This window comes from Populus alba, chromosome 10, assembly GCF_005239225.2.
Source record: "Populus alba chromosome 10, ASM523922v2, whole genome shotgun sequence".
NCBI lineage: Eukaryota > Viridiplantae > Streptophyta > Magnoliopsida > Malpighiales > Salicaceae > Populus > Populus alba.
In genome coordinates, this window is record NC_133293.1 from 17,375,255 (window position 1) to 17,397,243 (window position 21,989).

The 21,989-nt window shown below is 36.5% G+C and overlaps 3 protein-coding genes across 3 annotated transcripts; 2 read left to right on the plus strand and 1 right to left on the minus strand.

Moving 5' to 3' along the window:
• The first annotated feature begins 2,006 nt into the window (after positions 1-2,006).
• Positions 2,007-5,048, plus strand: LOC118043365 (cation/H(+) antiporter 15). The gene is made up of 3 exons (XM_073411930.1): positions 2,007-2,147; positions 2,498-3,496; positions 3,873-5,048. The coding sequence occupies exons 1-3, from the start codon at positions 2,007-2,009 to the stop codon at positions 5,046-5,048; spliced, it is 2,316 nt and encodes a 771-aa protein (XP_073268031.1).
• Positions 5,049-13,259: 8,211 nt separating this feature from the next.
• LOC118043176 (uncharacterized) lies at positions 13,260-15,213 on the plus strand. The gene is made up of 2 exons (XM_035051049.2): positions 13,260-14,200; positions 14,324-15,213. The coding sequence occupies exons 1-2, from the start codon at positions 13,344-13,346 to the stop codon at positions 14,967-14,969; spliced, it is 1,503 nt and encodes a 500-aa protein (XP_034906940.1). The 5' UTR covers positions 13,260-13,343; the 3' UTR covers positions 14,970-15,213.
• An 899-nt stretch (positions 15,214-16,112) lies between these two features.
• Positions 16,113-20,917, minus strand: LOC118043177 (uncharacterized). Its single transcript, XM_035051050.2, has 9 exons — positions 20,687-20,917; positions 20,260-20,382; positions 20,078-20,145; positions 19,106-19,159; positions 18,606-18,866; positions 18,431-18,493; positions 17,702-17,770; positions 17,574-17,619; positions 16,113-16,386 (listed from the first exon to the last, which is right to left on the minus strand). The coding sequence occupies exons 1-9, from the start codon at positions 20,718-20,720 to the stop codon at positions 16,322-16,324; spliced, it is 783 nt and encodes a 260-aa protein (XP_034906941.1). The 5' UTR covers positions 20,721-20,917; the 3' UTR covers positions 16,113-16,321.
• Positions 20,918-21,989: the final 1,072 nt, after the last annotated feature.

Consider the following 21,989-nt stretch of genomic DNA (forward strand, 5'->3'; position numbering starts at 1 on the left):
GGTTCAAGGATAAGGCGAAATCTTGATATTACCCTCGCATTTGCGAGGGTGGTAAAGGAGATCCAATTTAGAATTGTATCTAGTTGGTCCGAAAATGGTGAGTTTGTTGAGAGCCTTGCTCTGAGGACTGAGGGTAATATGATAAATTTACAAAATCTTATTTATTTATTTAATATTAAACAAAAAAACTTTATTGAATCCAATTGTATTAGATTTGTTCCAATCCATAAGAATTGAATTCAAAATCAATTGATTTCATGTTTATATCAATTTTACGAGAGAAAAGGTGCCAAACATGCGGTAAATGTGCACTGATGTAGAATTCTCATAGTCTTGATTTTAGTTTATTATCAATAGTGGGTTTTTTTTTTGTTTTTTTTATGGAACATGATCCATAAAGATTGTGCAAGAATATTTCAACTTCTTTTAGAAACATAAAAAATCCCATCCACATGCATCCCTTGAAGCTAATAAACACATACTTGCATTCTCATTATTAATTTAAATTATAACATGTCATAAATATAACCACTTTTAATACTAGCCATTACATAATTTAATGCAATTCTTTTGTTTTATCGCTGCGCTATTCGGTAATTCAATTATTATTTTCCAAATTATGCCATGGATGTATTTATACAAACAACCCAACTAAATTGTCCACACAATTAACTACAACCCCTATAGAAGTAATTAATACTATAGTATTTAAATTACGTTTTTAAAGTATTTTTTATTTTAAAATATATTAAAATAATATTTTTTTATTTTTAAAAAATTATTTTTAATACCATCAAATTAAAACAATCTATATATATATATATATTAGATTTTTTATAAATAGCGTTTGAAATGCAATTTCAAACTGTATCCAAATCCAGCCTTTGTGAACAAACAGCTAATGATCAGTCCGACACCAACTTGCCGAATCACACAACTCTAGCTAAGCTTTTGAATCGTCCTTGATCCCATCTTCAAATTCACAATCTACGGTGCCTCATGAGACCGAGGAGAATGTGAGCTGACCTTATCATCCATAATTCAATCAACGGTGGGAGATTATGACCTTATCATGATATGACATCGATCTCCAAGAAACTGTACAGCAAGCTTTGTTTAGGCCTATCAGAATGGATTCAGGGATCTTCTTGCTTATGAAGACATATCTAGAACAGTTCAGTCTTGGCTATCCAACAGCAAATTCTTAAAGTAAATTGTGGTAGTACTCTGAAGTGATGATAAGTATACCTTGCTTCGAAGGAATGGAAAGGAACAAGAATGAGATAATGGTTGTGGGAGATTTTAACAAGGTAGATTATCCAGAATGTTCAATAGAGGCTCCATAATACTCACGTTCTGCAGAAAGCCGTTCTAATTAATTCGACTTTCCTCAACGTTTTCAATAATTGTTTCTTAGCTTTGTAGCAGGAATGAGCTTCTACTCGTTCCTTTTTTATGGATAAAATATCTCCAATAAAATAAATAAATAAAAAAGACTTCAATTGATGTAATTGATTCTTGCATCAAAGGATATTTATGTAGATTTGGTCTTTGAAGAGAGATGAAAATTTTGATAGAAATGAACTGATGAATAATTTTTCTCGTTTAATTTTCGCAAACAACATGACTACATAGGAAAGCCTCACGTAGTTTGATGATGGATATTATGAGCTGTAAGAGCGTGAGAAGTCAGAATAAAATCTTTGGTTAAATTCCTACAGTAATGTTAGGATTAATTTACAAGGGAGGTATTGGATCTAACTTGAAAAAAGAAGAAGGGCAGGAAACCCATCATGGCTTAGGTAGTACTCAATAAACGTTGGTTCATTTGAGGTCAATAGCCACAAATACAAAACGCAAAATATGGGGTTGGTCTCACGATCTATCTTCACCTTTTATGTGTGGCTGGCTTCATGCCTTGTAGTTCGTTCTTCTCCTCTTCTTTCTCTGCTCTTTTTTTTTTTCCCTTCTTCTAAAGAGGAAGCAAGTTAGTTTAAGCAATACCCATGGCAGAAAATGCGACTCACGACCTGTTTTGCCACACTATCAATTCATTGAATGACTTTGCTATCTGGCGCAATTTCACCGCGAAGATTATTGATGGCTCTCCGGCTCTTTTTCTGTTTCAGATTACAATTATTTCCCTGGTATCAAACTTATTGGAAATCTTTCTCAGGCCTCTTGGACAACCGAGTTGCGTTTCCCAGATATTAGTATGGTCTCTTCTCTCTTTTGCTGCATTGTGAATATCGTATATACTAAGAAAACGTCTGATCTTTAATTGTAAAGGTTTCAAGTTTACACCAAAGGGACTCTGCACTTGTTGTCCGTCAATTTTTTTTGTTTTTTTTGTTTTAAAAGATGGCAGAAACCAGTTGTATATAAATTCTCTTTCGAATTTATGATATATATCGTATTTGTACCAAGTCTATCATGTACGTTAGAAATGTATAATGACAGGTCCTATATCTAACAAATTTTGCATGCATGTCGACAGGCTGGAATGATATTTGGTCCTTCACTCCTCGGGCAAAACAAGAAGTTGCTAGATACCATGTTCCCTGTAAGAAGTACGGCAACGCTGTGGACAGTGGCATCATTTGGAAATTTATTCTATACCTTTCTAATTGCAGTGAAGGCAGATCCTGCAATGATGCTAAAGCCAGGTCGAGCTGCTATGTATATAGGCTCTTCTATGTTCTGCATCCCTTTATTTCTTTCCCTTGCACTATCATTCTTATTGAAAACCGTTGTCACCATGGAAGCTAATCTCAATAAATCGATTGTCTTCATAGCTGCATCACAGTCATTTACAGGTTTTCCAGTCGTTGCTGCCTTCCTAACTGAGCTCAAGATCCAGAACACAGACGTTGGCCGCCTAGCCCTTGCTTCAGCTGTATTTTCTGATTTAATTGATATTGTCGTGGCCGCAATTTCGCTGACGCTTGGGGATGTCGCTTCTCACCCACTAGCGCCAGTGCGGGCAGTCCTATCAAACGTTGCATTTGTTATTGTTATCGTGTTCATCATCAAGCCAATGGCAATGTGGACGATGGGTCCTATAAAAGAAATGAAACTTGTGGGTGAGAAATGCATTTTTGTCACCACCGTTGTCACTCTACTCCTCGCATTTGTGAGCGAGATCGTCGGCCAGCATTACGTTCTTGGGCCATTGATTTTTGGCTTGGCTTTACCGATCGGACCATCTTTTGGAGCAAATTTGGTATCGAAGCTAAGCAGTTTAGTTTGCGGTCTCCTCTTTCCCGCTTACCTTGCTGTTACTGGTCTGCAGACCAATATCTTCAAAGTTGATTTTCAGTCTGCAGTTATTGTGGGGATAGTTATGGTCTCTGGTATCATAATTAAGTTGGGAGCAGTCATTTTGCCAGCCTTGCATTCTCAGGTGCCCGTCCGAGATGCTTTTCTGCTGGCAATCATCTTGAATATAAAGGGGATTGTGGAAATCAACGTTTACAACTTCTGGAAAGATAACAAGGTCTGGTTAATTTGAAGATAGTTTAAATTCTGGTACTGTTGTAAGAGAGCCCCATGGCAGCCTTCACGAGGCAAGAAAAGGAAAACTTTTGAATATATACATCCCAGTTTGGGACACCCACGCCAAAAATGGCCCCACATGATTTATAAGGTTTTTCTTTCCTTCCCCTTATTTGGGAAACAGAGGGGTCAAAAGAATATAATTAAAGTTTAAAGCACCTCTTGATTATTTCCTGAGAGCTAAAGCACCCTTTCTCTGGCTAGTGGAAGGTGTTTTCCATGAAGTTTCTCTAAGAAGATCTATCAGTTGTATCTTTTATTAATTTCCTTTCCATGCTAATCTACAATGGCCTGATATATATATTCTATCATTGCAGACTTTACATGATGGCGATTACGCTTTGTGCGTAGTTTCGGTGATTTTAACAAATGTAGTTATTGCCCCATTGGTGAAACTACTCTACAATCCTTCAAGGCAATACCATACTTTGAAGAGAAGCACCATCCAACATTGCAGGCGAGATTCAGAATTTCGGATGCTGGTCTGCATCCACAACCGTGAGAATGTCCCTACAATCATAAACCTTCTAGAAATATCACACGCCACAGAAGAGAGCCCTATAGCAGTCATTGGATTGGTGCTTGTCAAGATTGAGGGACGAGCTGCCCCAATCCTAATAGCAAACAGCCGGAAAGGAGTCCCGGAGACAGAATCATCCAGTACAACCAGCATCCTCAATGCCTTAAGGAACTATGAGCAAAATCATCGGAACTCGTCCACCGTCCAATCATTCACCTCAATCACGCATTTTGAAACAATGCATGATGATATTTGTCGTCTGGCAATGAACAAGAGAGCCACTATTGTGATCATGCCGTTTCATAAGAAATGGGCCATCGATGGCTCCATCGAATCTACAAGCCGTTCTATCCAACAAATGAACCGCAATGTCCTCAAAAACGCTCCATGTTCTGTTGGAATTCTCATTGACCGTGGAATCTTAAACGGGTCATTATCTGTACTGAATGGTAGGTTGTTGTTCAATGTTGCTGTTCTATTCTTTGGCGGCCCAGATGACGCGGAGTCACTAGCTTATGGAGCTCGCATGGTGAGACATGGATGTGTAAGGATAACAGTCGTGAACTTCCTTCTCTTTGGAAATGCAAACAGTAAAGAAAGGAAGCGAGACAGCGATTTAATCAATGAATATCGACAAGGTAACTTGGGAAATCAGCATTTTTTGTATTTCGAAGAAGTGGTAAGAGATGGGGTAGATCTCGCTGGATGTCTGGCAAAGATGGTGGGTTGTTTCGATTTAATTTTAGTGGGGAAATATCATCAGAAGTCTCCTCTTTTTAAAGGCCTTGAAGAGTGGAGTGAGTGCCCTGAGCTAGGGGTCATTGGCGACATGCTTGCTTCACCAGGTTTTGAGTGCGCTGCGTCAGTCTTAGTCGTTCAGCAGCCAAGAATGAGAGTGAACGAAACGGCGCCGCTTATTCATGACGCTCCAGATGATAACAGAGTATGCCTTTCGATGGAGAGATGGAATTAGAGAATATTTTAGGAGGTCATATTGCTGTTATTATTATTAGTTTTTAAGCCTAATATGTTGCTTCCAGCTAGAGGAGCAAATTGGACCTTTCACACAGTTCAATAAAAATATAAAATATAAATATGCAGTGAAAAAACAAGAAGAAGAACCCATAAATGGAGAAGAGATGAAACCGAAAGAGAGGAAGAAGGAAAAAAAGAGAGAGGGAAGAGATGGATACTTTGATATACATGATTGTTTGTTGTTGAATTATGTTTTTGAATTGTGGAGGCAGATGGAGATTTGAATTTTGTGTTCTTAAGTTTGATAGGATAAATTATTATAGGTAATAGATTGATTGATTTATATTATTTTATTAGAAATAATAACATGAGATTAATTCGTTGTAATTAATATATTAGAAATCTTAAAACATTATAGAAAATTATTTCTTTCACCCCCAAAAAATCATCAAATGAGATGATCAAGGATGTGACCAACTTATAGTCGAGAGGATTTCCATCAAAAACCTTCCCTATCGAGTTATGTTCTGTTTGTTTTTGCGTTTTAAAAATATATTTTTTTAAAAATATATTTTTTATTTTTTTTCTTCAAATTAATATATTTTTTAGTGTTTTTAGATTATTTTGATGCGTTGATATCAAAATTAATTTAAAAAAATAAAAAAAAATTATTTTAATGTATTTTTAAATAAAAAACATTTTAAAAAACAATTATAACCATATTTTCAAACAGACTCTCAAACTTAAATCTATCAAAAACCACAAAAAAAAAAAGTTCACACATAAATTTCATCAATCAACATTTTAAGCCACAAACCCATTAAACACCTAAAAAAAAACTCCACTTTCAATTTTCATGCAATCAAATTATCTTAATCCAAATAACAATATTTCAATATATAAATCATAATTGAAAATCTATAATAAGATAAACAACCTTGAATCTCCAAATCATGGTCCCATCATTCATAATTGGTCAAAAAAATATATCTTAGAATAATATTATCAAACACACAATACAATGATGATTGTATTAGAAATTTTTATATTAGTGCACAACCCATCACAACCTTCCCAAGGTATATCGGTTTATATCTTTGGTTCAACGTTTTGCACATCGTAAATACACGCATAAAATACATCACTTACACGCCCTGCGTACAAACATCAAATGCATCACTCCCGAGAGGAGTTTCGGCTCCCGACTACTGAGAATTCCGAGCTTCTTGTTTAATCGATACTTTTTTTTCTTAAAAAAAAAAAAAATTGTCTTTAGATTTACCGGGCATATGGTATGGGCTTGCTTGTAATGGGCTATTGGCATGCTCAGATTTGGGCAGCCCAGTGCCGCTTCGATAGGCTTTGAGGGATATCTATAAATAGGTATTGAGCGATTTCAGCTGATTTGCCATATCTCAAAGGAAGCTGGGTCTTGTTACTATTTTCTGTTGCCGCTGCCAGCCATTGAGATTTGAAGAGAGCATCTTCGAGAAAGGAAAGAGAAGATAGATAGATATTGCCTAACTAAAGAATATAATCATGTCGTAAAGAGCTGAAAAGCACAATTTGATTCTCCGAAATGACAAAGGCCACATCCATTGTTTGGTATCTTCACTCTTTTGATTTCCTTGGTACTGAAGGAAATGATTCATTTTCTTAGCGGTTTTTTTTTTTTTAATAATTAATGCAGCCATATACAAAAGTATGTGACTAAACAACAACATTAGTTGATTTTTTTTTTTTATAACCCGGGGTGTCTGGACCAGCTTACGCGCACCACGACTAATCCCCGAGCCCACTGAACATCTTGCAAGCCCAATAAGCAGGTAAGGTACCGCGGGGGTGACAGACAGGTACTCTTGAGAATCGAACTCGGGATGGTCGCAAGGCAAGCTTTGTAGTTGACCACTGAGCTAGACCCTCAAGTGTAACATTAGTTGATCTTTATTGGTTCAAGTTCGAATCCAACCTTTTCAATTTGATATTTACCAAACTGCCGGGATTCTGCAAGTTTTTATCTGCTTCATCAGTTGCTTGCCACTCAAGTTTTTTAAAGCAAAGTTCCTGCATTTTCTTAGTGGATCCTGCAGCCAAATACTTTCGTTCACTTGTTAAAGTAAGCTACTGTAATCCACGGGTTCGCCGATAGTGGCGTGTGTGGGTGAATTTGTATCCCTGACAACCCTGAGTGTGCTTTTAAATTATTTTGATATATTAAAATTAAAAATATATACTTTTTAAAATATATATTATTTTAATATATTTTTAAATAAAAAATACTTTAAAAAAACAACAACAACTACACTTTTAAACATCGCCTTAGAGTTATAAATACCGAGCTTGCAACTTTTTTATTTTTAGTTGCTCGTTGACCTAGAATTTAATCTAAATTAAATTAATAAAAAAATTCAAATTTTTTATTAAAAATAATATTATTTTAATTTGTTTTTAGTCTGTCCTCCTCGTATTATTATTATTTAGAATAATCCCAGTTTAATAATATAAATATAAACCGATAATGTTGCTGCTTTCCAGTATGGGAGAATCTGATTCCGTAAATAAGAATCATGAAGAATAAAATTGGCCTATCCAAATTGTCTTGATTGGCAAATTAAATATGATTGTAGTCCTCTCGCTCGTTGTCTAGAGAAGATCAGCCATAGTTGGAGATTAATTTGCAACTGATTAATACTAATTATTTGTAAAATGGAAAAGGTAAGAGGGTGAAGGAAGCGTGTTAGTTGTATGATCCATATTGCAGCAAGAGAAGCTAACAATACATTCAGCTGTGACAGCTGATGGGAAGAAATAAATGACAAATTTAATCAGCACTGTAACGTACAACTATATATAATATATGCTTTTGCTTATTTTTGGAAATATATCTTTCCAGGGCGTTAAACCTATTGATTTGCATTGCATACGACTCTTTATTAAAGTTAGTTTACTGAATTCCAGCTATTAGTTGTAATTTTTTATTTTTAATTAGCATGAGTGTTCGAGTCAGTTTGTATTTATCTTAACTAATCTCATAAATCTTGAAGTTAACAATTATGTAAATCTATAATAGTTTTAAAATTTATAAAATTTAAATTAATAATTTTTTAAAAATAATTTAAAACATATTTAAATGAGCTGGTGAGCTGCAGAGCAAACCTATGAGTTGTAATCTTCTTTTGCAAACAAAGAAGAAAACCTGCAACTTGTAGCTATTAGTACTTTTCCTCACTTACAAACACACACACGTAACACAACCAGAAATGAATTACTCAATTGTTTTAGCTATAATCATCAAGACTACCAGAATTAATTTTATATTTTATTAATATAATATTCCGTCAATAGTTAGATAATACTTCCATTAGCATGATTTCTAATTAATTTTTTTTTAATAAAAAAAAATATTTTCATTTATATTTACTAATTTTCTAGGAATGCAATTAATTCTCTAATAAGAAATGCATGACTGCATTATGTAGTTACTGGCAATATAATTAGTTACGCCATACAGTAACATAATCATGTTTTGAAAGGATTGAGGCATCTGATTCTAGCTGATCAACCAAAAACTGGCCAGAACTTTCCCTTTAATTGTATCATATGCATATATAGCAAGTACAAAGGACTTGGACATTTCGCAGCATGCATCGCGGATTCAGTGATGGGGACACCGAACCGGAAACATTATTTATGCACGCGTACGATCATAGACGATGGAGGATAGTCCAAACCATTGAGAAATTGGGCTTTAACTTATGTTTTTGGGTTTAATTTATATGGACTTTCAGTTGAGTTTTATTAATTTGGCTTTATTTGTTGGGCTTGATTTAATTAATGTTGGATATTTTATTTAATGGGCCATAAGCCCAATTGCTTATTCAAGTTAGGGTTTTAGTATAAATACCCTACTTCTCTAAATGTTAAGGGACTTTTGATGATTAATGAAAAAATGCAGATTTGCATATCTCCAACCCCTCTCCTCCTCTTCTTCTTAGCTTCTTTCTTTTTCTAAAGCTTCTTTCTTTTCTTGCTTTAATTCTTTTTACGTGTTGTCCCACGTCAAATTTGGTATCAGAGCATGGCTTTTAATTGTTCTTACAATTAATCGATCTATGTGTTACAACTAATCTGGAAAAAATAAAAATTACTGTTCATCCGCGACTGTAACCGGGTTTCCAGCAGCGGCGCCCCTGCCATCTGCGACGCCTCAGCCAGTCACAGCGGCGCCCCTGCCATCAGCGGCGCCTCAACCATTCACAAAGGCGCTCCTGCCATCAGCGGCGCCTCAACCCGTCACAGCGGCAGACCCACCACCGAGAAGACCTGCACATCAGTCCACCGATCCACGCCGAGTTGCTACCTCCGACACAGACCAACGGCAACCACCAGACTGACACCGCAGGAGACATCAGTGGATCTCCGGCCTCGACAACACAAAACCACCCACAACAACCCACAGCGCCGCCCTTGTCTTCGGTTCCAAACCATCAGTCGCAACCATCGGTATACCTACACATCAATCCCACAGAGCGATTGGCCATTCAACATCAGCGCCGGTCACAGCCAACGATCAAAAGGACACGCCGATTCACTGCCTTCAACAACCAGCAGCGCCGCACCCACAACAGTTCCTTGTCTTCGGTTCCAAACCAACAGCCGCAACCACCACAGACACCACCGCCTCTTCCCTTGCACCGCCAGACCCATCAGAACCAGCAAGCTTCGTGCGCCGCCGCCGACAACAGAGACAACAGGTCACAGAAGCCAGCGGCAACAAATCGCAGCAGCCAAGGAAGAAAGAAACAAACACTGGATTTTAATTAACCTAGACACGTCACATGCCACGTTAGTGTTGACTGCCACGTCACCTGCCTCGCCAGCTTTGACTGCCACGTTAGTGTTGACTGCCATGTCACCTGCCTCGCCAGTGTTGACTGCCACGTCACCTGCCTCACCAGCGTTGACTTCCACATCAGCGTTGACTGCCACATCATACGCACATCCAGTTGGCCACGTCAGCTCCAGCAGATTTCAGCCTCCTCCCAGCACTCTAGTCAGTGAATCACTCTCCCCTATTTGTTGAAGTTTACTTTTCTTGGTTTTTCACTTGTCATTCAAGGTTATTATTAATATTACTTTTGTGCCTAGAAAAAAATCTCAAAAAAAAATCATAAAAAAAAAAAAAAATCTCACCTAGCATTTTAATTGTTAATTTTTGTTCATCAACCTCTTTCATCAGTAATAGCTAATATCTTATTCTATTTAATAATTACGAGTTCTTACTTGTGACATCGTGTTTGATTAATCATTTACACTTAAGAATTTAGTATTACATGCTTACAATTTTATTAGTGTAATTTGTTCTTGATTAATCTCCACATTAAAAAAAAAAAAAAATTAGCTTTATTTTTGTATTGTGATTTTACATGCAAGAACCATTTGTGATCTCAATTCCTTTTATAAGTTAGTATTGCATGCATTTGTGTCACGATCAACTAGTGTCTAAGCTTAAGTTTACACCTACTGTAGACTCAACCTTTAGTGATACTCTTATGATCATTTTAAGGGAACTGCAAACTTAGGTGATCAACATGTTTAGAAGAATTGAGCCCCAAGAGAGTTTTCGAATAAGACACTCAAAGATCGATAAATATCACAAGAATAATAATTATGGACAAGATCACTCTGAGCGACACCAATATGACCATCATTTAGGTTACTCTAAACACGATGACTTTGATGAGCGAGTCTTGAGTCCTAACAAAATAGAAGCCCCCACTTTTGATGGTCGTCATGACCCTTGGATATTTGATATGTGGATTCGTGATATGGATCAATTCTTTGAGTGGCATAATTTGTCTGATAATAAGAGAGTTAGATTTGCTAAGATGAAACTCATTGATAAAGCCAAAATTTATTGGAGAGATGTTGAGGATTGTTTAGAGATGAGAGGTAAACCTCCTATAACTGATTGGATCAAAATGAAACAAAAACTTCAGGAAAAGTACCTACCCCAGTCTTATAGGAGTAAACTCTTAGACCAATGAAACAATCTAAGACAAGGGAACAAGTCTATCAATGAGTATATAACGCAGTTTAACGATTACATGATTAGATGTGCCAGAAGAGAGAATGAAGCCATGATTTTGCGTAGATTTTGTAAAGGCTTAAATGATGATCTTAGAAGAGAAGTTGTATTTCAAGGTGTGTCTACCCTTAACCAAGCTTATACCTTAGTTAAAGACTACAAGTTGGTCACAAAGAATCAGTGGAATAATCATCAAGACTCTTATAGTATCCCTACTAGGTCCCAATTCAGAAGTAGTGATTCTTTGTTAGGTGCTCCACCCCACAGACCTAATCCTAGTAGCGCCTAACTTTGTAAGAAAGATAGAGGCAAACAAGTTGTCAATGAAGTGTCCAAGGTGAGTTCAAAGGTTAAGTGTATTAATTGTTTAGGTTTTGGTCATATCTCTTTAGATTGCACCTCGAAACCCTTAGTCGTCCAAAAACATAAAGATCTAGGTAAAGAAGAATATTGTAGTGTTGAAGTGTATGAGCCTAATCTTGAGGATTTTAGTGACCTAGATGACGAGGATGTGCAAGAAGAGGAACTTAACACAATGAGCCCACATAAGCTTGATCTTGAGGTTAAGAAAGAGTCTGCTATGTCTGCTTTAATGGTGGAGGGAATTTTAGAAAACTCTTTAGTGGAACCTCCTATAGAGATAAGTATGGTCTTAGAAGAGTCTCATGATATTAGTCTTCCTGAATTACCTGATTCCTCATCCCACATGCTTGGTGTCCAACATTTTATAAGTTTAGAGCAACATGTTGAGCTTTTTGACCTCTTACCACATGCACGTGATGAGAAAGATGAAGATAATCTTGGGTTACTTGATTGTGTCCATACCATATCTACACAGGTTTCAGACAATGCTTGTCTCATTCCACACTCTCAATCATTTAGTGTTCATAGTTACAAACCTGAGGAGCCGATAGAATACCTTCCCATATCTCCTCACGATAAGATGTCTAAGTTAGTTGAGTCGTTACCATGTAGAGTTCATAATTTGCATATTGAGATCATGAAACAAATTCAAGCAAGTAATGAACAATACAAATTTCGAGCTGACTTACTTAAATATCATGATGCACTTAATGTTGGAGATTATTTCATGATACAGATTAGACCTGAACGGTGTCCTTTGGAAACCGATCATAAATTGCAAGTAAGTAATGCTAGACCATTCAAAGTGTTGCAAATGATTAAATCAAATAATTATGTCATTAAATTGCCATTAAACTTTGATATTAGCTCTACTTTGAACATGAAAGACCTCAGTATTTATAAAATACAGCCTACCCCTGATGCTCCTTTTGATACCCCTACCTCATTATCCATATTTTTGGCACAAAAGGAACATATTAATGCTACTTTGAATGCACAAGTTGTTTTTACCAGGGATGGTGAACTTCAGCAAATCCCAGTATATGGACTCGACAACCAGATTCAGACTATACTTGGATTATCAGAAGAACATCACAACAGCTTGATCCTTGTCATTGAGAGCATTATCGGAGCTGTCTTGACCTATACTCGACGGGGTCGAGTTCTTCCAACCCCGGGAGAATTGATGGGGACACCGAACCGGAAACATTATTTATGCACGCGTACGATCATAGACGATGGAGGATAGTCCAAACCATTGAGAAATTGGGCTTTAACTTATGTTTTTGGGTTTAATTTATATGGACTTTCAGTTGAGTTTTATTAATTTGGCTTTATTTGTTGGGCTTGATTTAATTAATGTTGGATATTTTATTTAATGGGCCATAAGCCCAATTGCTTATTCAAGTTAGGGTTTTAGTATAAATACCCTACTTCTCTAAATGTTAAGGGACTTTTGATGATTAATGAAAAAATGCAGATTTGCATATCTCCAACCCCTCTCCTCCTCTTCTTCTTAGCTTCTTTCTTTTTCTAAAGCTTCTTTCTTTTCTTGCTTTAATTCTTTTTACGTGTTGTCCCGCGTCATTCAGCTAGAGTGATTCCATGCTCGTTTTCTTGTACAATTAGCCATCTTTCAAGTATTCCCCTAGGCTAAGTAGGGTTTTAGCACTATCATCTAGCCTTTTAATTAATATTATTCGCTTCGCTTTTGACATTTCTTCCCAATTAGAATCTCAACTTTATTTACCTTCATGAATGAAGTTGTCTTTAAATATGAAGATTATCTATCAAATTGTTAAGGAGACAAGCAGGGAGAGTTCAACTTAGGCTGCTGCTTTCATGGCTTCTTGTTGCTATTCTGATGTTCTTGCTTGGATTCAGAACCTTCCACCGATCACTCGATGGAATGAAAAAAATCCCCTGTCCATATGCATATGTTCTTCCGGCTCTTTCCAGCCATCCCTCAATCTTTCTGTGGCCAGAAACCTACAATCTCCAACTATTTCCTTCTCTATCATTGCAGATCTCAATCTCCCTATATCTCTCTGGTCCTCAAAACCAATCAAAACCAACCCCAAATCATTGAAGTTATTAGATGATGAAGCAATTTCTAGTCTCTCAATCAATCTTATTGAAGATGTCCTTGGTTATGCCTCAAACAAGTCATGGAGCTCCTCCACCAAAGTTCTCAAAACGGATTCGGTACTTTCCCACTTAAAAGATACGTTCAACCTTGCATTTCTAACACTCTCACTCCTCATTTGCATCTACGAAGCTCCTGCAGATCTACGCTCTGAATGTCTTGCTAGTCTCAAGAATCAATTGACTGATAGCCAATTGCGGGGAGCATCAAAGTCACTCATGAAAATCATGGGACCCAATCTAGAAGAGCAGTGGATGCGGTCCTTAAACCTTGCAATCACAAACTGGATTGCAGAGCTCCAAGCTTCCCACCACACTCTCAAAACTCCATCACCACTCTTTTCTTACTCGTTTTCAACCCCGGGATTATGGAAAGTTCAATTATATTGTCCTGTCATAGCCATGGATATCGAAAGTTCAAGCAATCCTCCAGCTCAGGAGAGGCTTCTTTTCTCCCTGAAATACCACCAACTTGAATGTGTCATCCAGTTTAACTACAAAGTCATCGTTCAAGAAAATTGGGTGGATGTGATTGTAAACACGGATAACATAAGGTACTGGTAATATATATTTCTTTAGGCACATGTGGACCGTATTGTCTATTGAAATGAATTAGTATTGTTCTTGGTGGCCTAATGATCTTCAACTTTAATCAGAGATATTCCTAATTTTGCTAGGTGTGATGTAGTCCGACTAGTGAATGAAACTCTCATGACTGAACAAGGAGCTGGGACTGATGAGAAGCATTTCCCTTCGAGAATATCGTTGCATCTCACTCCAATTCTGCAAACCAACATAATAAGCGTTTCAGTAGGCAAGTCCTCAGCTAATCCAACAAGAGAGATTGAAATGGAAAAAGGTATAGAAACTTCTTTTGATCCACCAAACAGTTTCCTGGGGCTGAAGGTCTCGGCAGGAGAGACAGTGTCAATGAGCTTGAAGCCTTGGAAGTTTGAGCAATCTGTTTATGGTTCCAGTGCAACGATGAATTGGTTTCTTCATGATAACACGGATGGAAGAGAGGTTTTCTCGAACAAACCTCCAAGGACGGCATTGATAAAACCCAAGGCATGGTTCAAAAACCGGTACTCGAGCTCTTACCGGCCTTTCACTAGGCAAGGAGGGGTGATCTTTGCCGGTGATGAGTATGGAAAGAGTGTGCAGTGGAAGGTGGACAAAAGTACCATGGGGAAGACAATGGGATGGGAAATTAAGGGGTGGATTTGGTTAACGTACTGGCCTAATAAGTATAGAACAACGTATAGCGAGACTAGGAGACTGCAATTTAAGGAAATTCTTCATCTTCGTATTCCACCATCCTAACTTAATTATCAGTTTCTTGACTTCTGTTACAGCTAGAATTAATTAAGAAGCGTATATCAATGTGTATTTATGAACGGACGTCGAAATGTAATAAATATCGATCATGAGCAAGTGCGGATAACATTCGAACAAGGGAATGAATGCTCGAAAAAAATCAAATATATCGACTTGAGTTGAGATCAATATTGTACAGTCTCTTAAAGCTGTTAATGATATGCTACCAAAATGCATAGTTTTTCTTAAAGCAGTTAGTTTAATATCTTCTTGGTCAAGCCAACATCAGAAGGCTTACATCTCGAATTCACTAGGCAAAAAATATTAATAATAATAAGATAAGCATTACCTAGCACATATTATATCCGTGTGACAAAGCAATGAAGCAAGTTTAAAATGTAATTAACTAAATTTAATCGTGCCACTAATGCATACAACTTGTCTTATTAAGATTTTAGCCCTGGTTAAAAATTATTTTCGAGGGATGAAACCAAATAGGTTTATTTTCGTGGGCCTCCCTCGAAACACCCCCTCCATTCCTGAGGTAATGAAGCTCTTTTTTACACGGACTCGGGTTAATTTAATCTTGTTTGACGAATTTTGTAATTGGATAATACTAATATGGGCGGATTAGTAGATCCACTTTGCTTTTCTGAATTATACCCAGCTTTGGATGTGTGGTCTTATATGAGGCCCATCAAGAAACCCATTTCTTGGATCAATTCTTGATATTAACCAGCATTTTCAACCTTCCACCTTATATTTAGGTTTGGATCAATGGACGAGGCCTAAATATCCCCCGTTCTCGGTCCTTCGAAGACCCCTCACAGTTTGATCGAGAGACTAAGTTATGTTTTTCAAAAATAAAATTACAGGTTCTATACGAACAATTTTCTTGATGAAGTGGCTATACAGATCATGTGAGTTCTGGACTTTCAGGTCTCCAAACTCAAATCAGTGATAAAGGCATAGAATTTTTAGGTAGTATTTTGAATTAGTAGCTTTTCAAAATACTTTTTAGTTGAAAAAATATTTTATTATTATTATTATTATTATTATTTTAATTTATTTTTAATATTAGATATTACTTCAGAATTTACAAATAAATAAATAGCACCAAGATAAGCCAAAAGAAGGAGAGAGGAGGAGTTGAAAAAAAAAAATCCTCTTAACAACCTAGAATGCTCAACAAATTATTCTTATATCAATTTAACTGACCTAAACGCCCAACTACACCAACAGAACTCTATCTTCTGGTTTCCAGCACAAGATGGAAAGACGGAAAGAAATAGCGAACGTAATATCGAACCCTTCAGGGCTTCCCAAGAATTGCATCAAAGTTACCAGAGACAGTATGGTCACTTGTCGATAACATGGAATGATGGCAAGACAGCTATAAGAGGGTCTCCATAACCAACTGCATCTGTTTTACACCGAACTTAAGATTATCAGTTCCTCAAAAACCAAAAAAATAAATAAATGATAAGTTTATTCACAGCCAGATAATATATCAATCCATCAACTGTAGTTGTTTATGCTGCACCAACATCAATGCCTCAGTACAGTTCCAAGATTTTCGCAGTACTGTCTTAACAATTTAATATGCCACAACTGTATATTCTAAATTCTAATGCAATGTCAAGTAATTTCACAAAACCGGTCACTGCCAAGGTAATTAGCCACCAAATAATAAGGTCATAGATCAAATGGAAGCAACTGGTCCAATCCCCACCAAAAAGTACCATGTTACTACAGAATTCAAGATAAGGAGGAGCATAGTCCTCACATAAAAGAACCACCATTAAAAGAAAAGGAAGGGTGGAGTTTAGTGAGTAAAACTTTGCTCGACCAGTGTGTTCCAGGACCAAACTGCAACATTACGTAGACAGCTAGACCTAGACACCTATCTATCCTGATAATTAAGTAGACCCCTCCCTTTCACATTTTTCCCTAATAAGTAATTAAAAAGGTATATCACATGTTTGAGCCTCAGAGGAAAATGCATAAACTCCTAAAACTCTGCATGAAAAAACCTACAACTTGCATTTAATCACATCACTCACAAAATATGCCCAAAATCATCATAAAAAGTAGATTGATACTTCTATTAGAAGTGTGTTATAGATAGAAAGATGCTGTGATATTTTATTTCCGTTTCTCCCTTGGCATCTCTCCACATGCTTGCACTCTTGCTGACCCCTTTATGTTCTTCAAATGATGTTCTTTTGCTTCTTCTTCCTTTTGAATGCATCCCTTTTGTAACTCATTTTTTATCAAAACTCATGTGCTAAACATTGCACTTCAGGCAAACATCTTTATAGGGTATAAAGTAATCTACAATTTTTCAGAGACCTAATTACTCATTGCTTTCACTAATTTTTTATTTATTTCGGGAATGCATTCCCTTGTCTAACTCATTTTTATCAAAATTCATATCCTTTACTTATGCTTCTTAGGTGGCGCTCAAGCCTGATTTATTCTAAACCCAGCTAGGCTCCATAAGTGGTGCCTATATGTTCGTTAGTGTCAAAGCAAAGTTGACTTGTAAGTTATTCAAAATATTAAGATGCTAAAAATCTACAAATGACAATAAAAAGGTTGATGTGTTACCTCCATCATTGAAGAGGAGCTTTAATACTTCTCCCGCCACATCAGACTGCTCAATCATCAACAAAAGCACAAGACAAATCAATTATCAAAGCGAACTCTGGTCTGAAGAAACTAAATAGGAGACTTACTTTCACAGGGAGTTCAGTGCCAAATTGATCCAAATATCCTATCACTTGTCCTTCTTTAATCACATCACCCTACAAATTTGAATTTAAAATGTTCAGAATTAAGAAGAGGTGATAGAAGACATGAAGTCATTGTGCAACATTATTTTCAACATTTGGATTATTTTAAATTAATGCAACATAAATGTCTGGAGCGAATGTGATGCCATGATAATGAGGTTTAAAGATATCTTTCCAAAAAAATTATTCCTGCAATGGATGGTAAAGATGATCAGCTGAGAGCAAAAAAAATAATCACCGCATGCCAGGCCACAATTTTGATGATGGAAAAATGATCTGGATCACATTTTAAATTTGAGATCTCCAAATTCAGATTTTACAGAATTCCTAGCACATGCCAGTTATCTGCGCATACTAATCTCATCAACATGGCTATTCTCCTTTTATAAATGACCAGAGCATAACTAGAGTTACTTATGTGCAGTCCATCAGTAATGGATAATTACTTCCACATGTACTGTAAATCCACCAAGCTTAAACAATGTCTCATCACCCTGGGACTATCCAATCATCTACAATCAAATTAACTGGCAAATGACACATAGCTGAAATAAATGAAAATAGTTATTAAATAACTGACAAATTTTCAAAAAAGGAGTTGGTTGGCAATAAACATGATAATTCAACAAATACAAAATATCTGATGGAGAAAAGTGGTGTGAGCACATGTACCTCTTTGCAGATAGGTGGCTGCTTCTTTCCTTTCACCGTTCTGTTCCTTCGAAATGAGCCAACCTAACAAAAAAAAAAATTATATATATATATATCGGTTGCTTATGTCTTCTTAAAGGCTTTTTCACAAGTAAAGGAGAAATTGGCCTTTTTTCTCTCTGTTAATATTACTTACAGTTGGAGAAGCAACTAGAACATATCCACTAGCTCCAGAAGCCTCTAATGCTGCCATCTTTGATGACTTCCTAAAGGAGATATTTGTAAAGGGAGTGGTTTTCTCAACAGAGGATTTAGATGGCGATGGTGCTGGAGAAACAGCTGCTGATAACTCCATTGGTGGAGTTGGAATAGGTGGTGGAGGTAGTGGTGTTGATGATGTAAAGGGAGATTTTGCAACCCCAATGTCCCGCTTCAGATGCATTTCAAAGTCCCCAACCTATCACAAACAGCAGATAAACAGTCATATCATGTATTATTAAGGCTGAAAACCTGCAACTGGCAAAGATTCAAGGAAATTGCAGGAGTGGAAGCTTGTGTCACTACTATATTTATTTCTGATGAGGTGTTAAAACCTTATTTTTAACAATTAGAGGCATTTTCTAAGGATGTGGGTAAGAAATAAGAATGGTGTTCCATGAGAGACAAAAACAAGCACAGTATGGATCAGGAGTTCACCTTAAGTTTCAGCTCAGCAACCTCTGTCTCGTCACAGACATCTAGTATCAATGCCTTTGATGATTTCAAAACAATAGAAAAGAAAGATTCATATCAGAAAGACGCAAACAGGTATAGATCAAAACGAAATATTCATTATCAAAGGCAAACAAACCAAAATGAGACTTTGAATCAAGCCTTCTCGAGAAAACAAAAGCCATGATATATAATCAAACTAGCATAAGGAAAACACTAAAAACAGAAAAGGCCATCGCCTAAGCATTCTGTCAAGCATTAAGCTAAGAAGCAATTATAGTTTTGCCAACACCTGAATCCCAAAGGTGAGTCGGTGTAAAAATCAAATCTGAAACCATCGTTTGCCCGCTAGGGAAAATACTAGCAGGACTAATATTAGTTGTTAGTTTTGTGATTCTGGGAAAGCATTGGCTAATATCAGGATAACACTTATAATGATCTTAACAAGCTTATAAGCAGCCCATAATGAAGCATCTAGTCGCTTTTTTAAGCTGGAAGTCCAAATCCATATATCCCACATCAAGTTTCAACAATTTTGCTAGAGGCAAGTAACTGACTTTCAAGATGATTGATGCTAACTACATAACTTTCTAACAAGAGAAAGAGAGAGAGAGAGAGAGAGAGACAGCACAATCAATCTCTAGTTTGGTTACTATGTCTCCTAAATCTCAACTTCTCTTGGAATGGAAGAGGATTTAAATTATTATCAAGCTTTCTCAGTGCAAGGGCAGCCAAATAAAAACCTCAATTTATCTCTGATAGCATGAAGAATAGAATCAATCCACGTTTATTTAGGATACAATAAGCAGCAGTTAAAAATTGTGATCAGAACAACATAAAGTAGTTGAAAGCAGAAAAATGGCATTAGTTATGTATAAGAAATAAATTAACAAGTTAATAGCAACAAAATAGGATAGCAATTAATAAGCCTTCAAAGAGGAAAAAAAAAAAACTCACTTCAAATCCATTTGGAAAAGTTGCATTTCGTTGAGAATTCTTCTCCAATGACCCTTGTTTATTGGAATCTAACAAACACGCCTCATCAGTAGCAGCAAATCTTAATAAATGTACTCTAATAATAATAATAATAATAATAATATACAAACATTAATTGAACAAAAAAAAAAAACATAACTCACCGTCAGTCTTGGCTATTGTAGGAGCTTCAGATGTTTTAACACAGGATACTAGTCTTCGATTTCTCTTTACTGGATAAGATATCAGCTTCCTCCCAACAGTCAAACCTTGAGTGTGCAGGTTACCTGCCATAGGAATTTCAAAGGTTAAATAGTTATAGTTTAAAAACAGCAAGATAACTAAATAAATTGGAATGCAAGTTTTTGAATTTTCAGCCAAACGCGCCTTAATTATCAAAAATCTCTCTCTCTCTCTCTCTCCCCTTCTCCTTTCTAGTTTTAGCCTCATAAACAAAAACAAATAAACAAAAGACATCACTAATTGCAACCTTATTTGGATCTAATTACATAGAAAAGATAAAAAGGAACAAACTATCGGCAAATTAACCGAAAAATACACAAATGCAAGGGGAGGGAGAGAGAGAGTTACATTGAAAGGATCGAAGAAGAAGAGAGGATTCCATTGGTGAAGAAATGAAGAATTTGAGCTATGCTTGTGTAATGTGAAGAGAAGATAGCAGCGAGTTTTTTATATTGAGGATGGAGGAGCTTTCCGAAATTGGTAGTTAGTTCAGCTAGCTTTAGCTGCACCTGTGCCCCCCACGGTTCATACAGGTATTAGGCACCTCCTTTGTAATGTCCGTCCACCCACTCTCCCCAGTTTCTCCACTCCACCCCCTATTAAAACCCAAGACAATTATACAAATTAATCCCCGACGTTGTATTTTTGTTCTTATTTAGTCCCTATGGTTTAATACTATTCAATTTCACCCTTCAGCTATTCGATTTTAGCAATGATGTACAGGAAATTGGTAATAGAATTGGTCCAAGTCACAAATTCTACCAAAAACTATAGAGATGTGAAAACGTTATCTCATCAATAAAACTAGCATCGATGGGTAATTTTAGATTTATTTGGACTAGGTGTTTCTGCAAACAAACAATTTTCTCTTCGGTAATTTTAGCTCTACAGCTAGGTGATTCATCTGAACTGATTTTGTATACTAAGAAGTTCAATTAGACACAAGCCATTCGTGCTAAAACTTGATGAAACTTTACCGCAGGTTTGAAGCCTAAGAATAAAGCTGGGGAAACATGTTCAATCAAATCAACCCTCTCAAGTTTTTCTTATGAACTTAGTTAAAGAAAAAAGAAAGTAAAATACAATACTTGCGCGTTGGGGTGGTGCTGGAGATTCTTCAAGTCTGAACAATGTCGATGCACCTTGGGAACGAACCCAGCAGTAAACCCAAGCTAACGGGTTTTTTTCCTTCTTCAAATATATCCAAAGATCAAAAGGCACTCGATACTCTTATGACGCGTGCTGTAATTGATCGAGGAGGGGGAATACGTTTTTATATTGACATCATGAAAAAGCCATAGAATTGGATCAAAAGGCTCAAAAGGCAGGGGGTTTCTCGTGGATGATGTTGTTTCAAATCGATCAGCTTTCGCTCCCAGGTCTCAACAATGTCAAGAGCTGTAGTAGTGCTCTCAGCACAAGTCAGGTTTAATGTTGCAAATTTAGCTCAAGATGATTTTTTGAACTCTCATTTATCAGGAGCACAGGTTCACTCCCGTTCTAATACTTGACAATTTCAAGGCATCCAGTAACAGCTATTTATCATAACTTAGGCAACCCTAATCCTTGCCATCACTATGATTTTCCCAAAATAAAAAAAATAATTGGTTCTTAAGTGGTAAATGATTAATCAGCAACAACACAAGAGAAA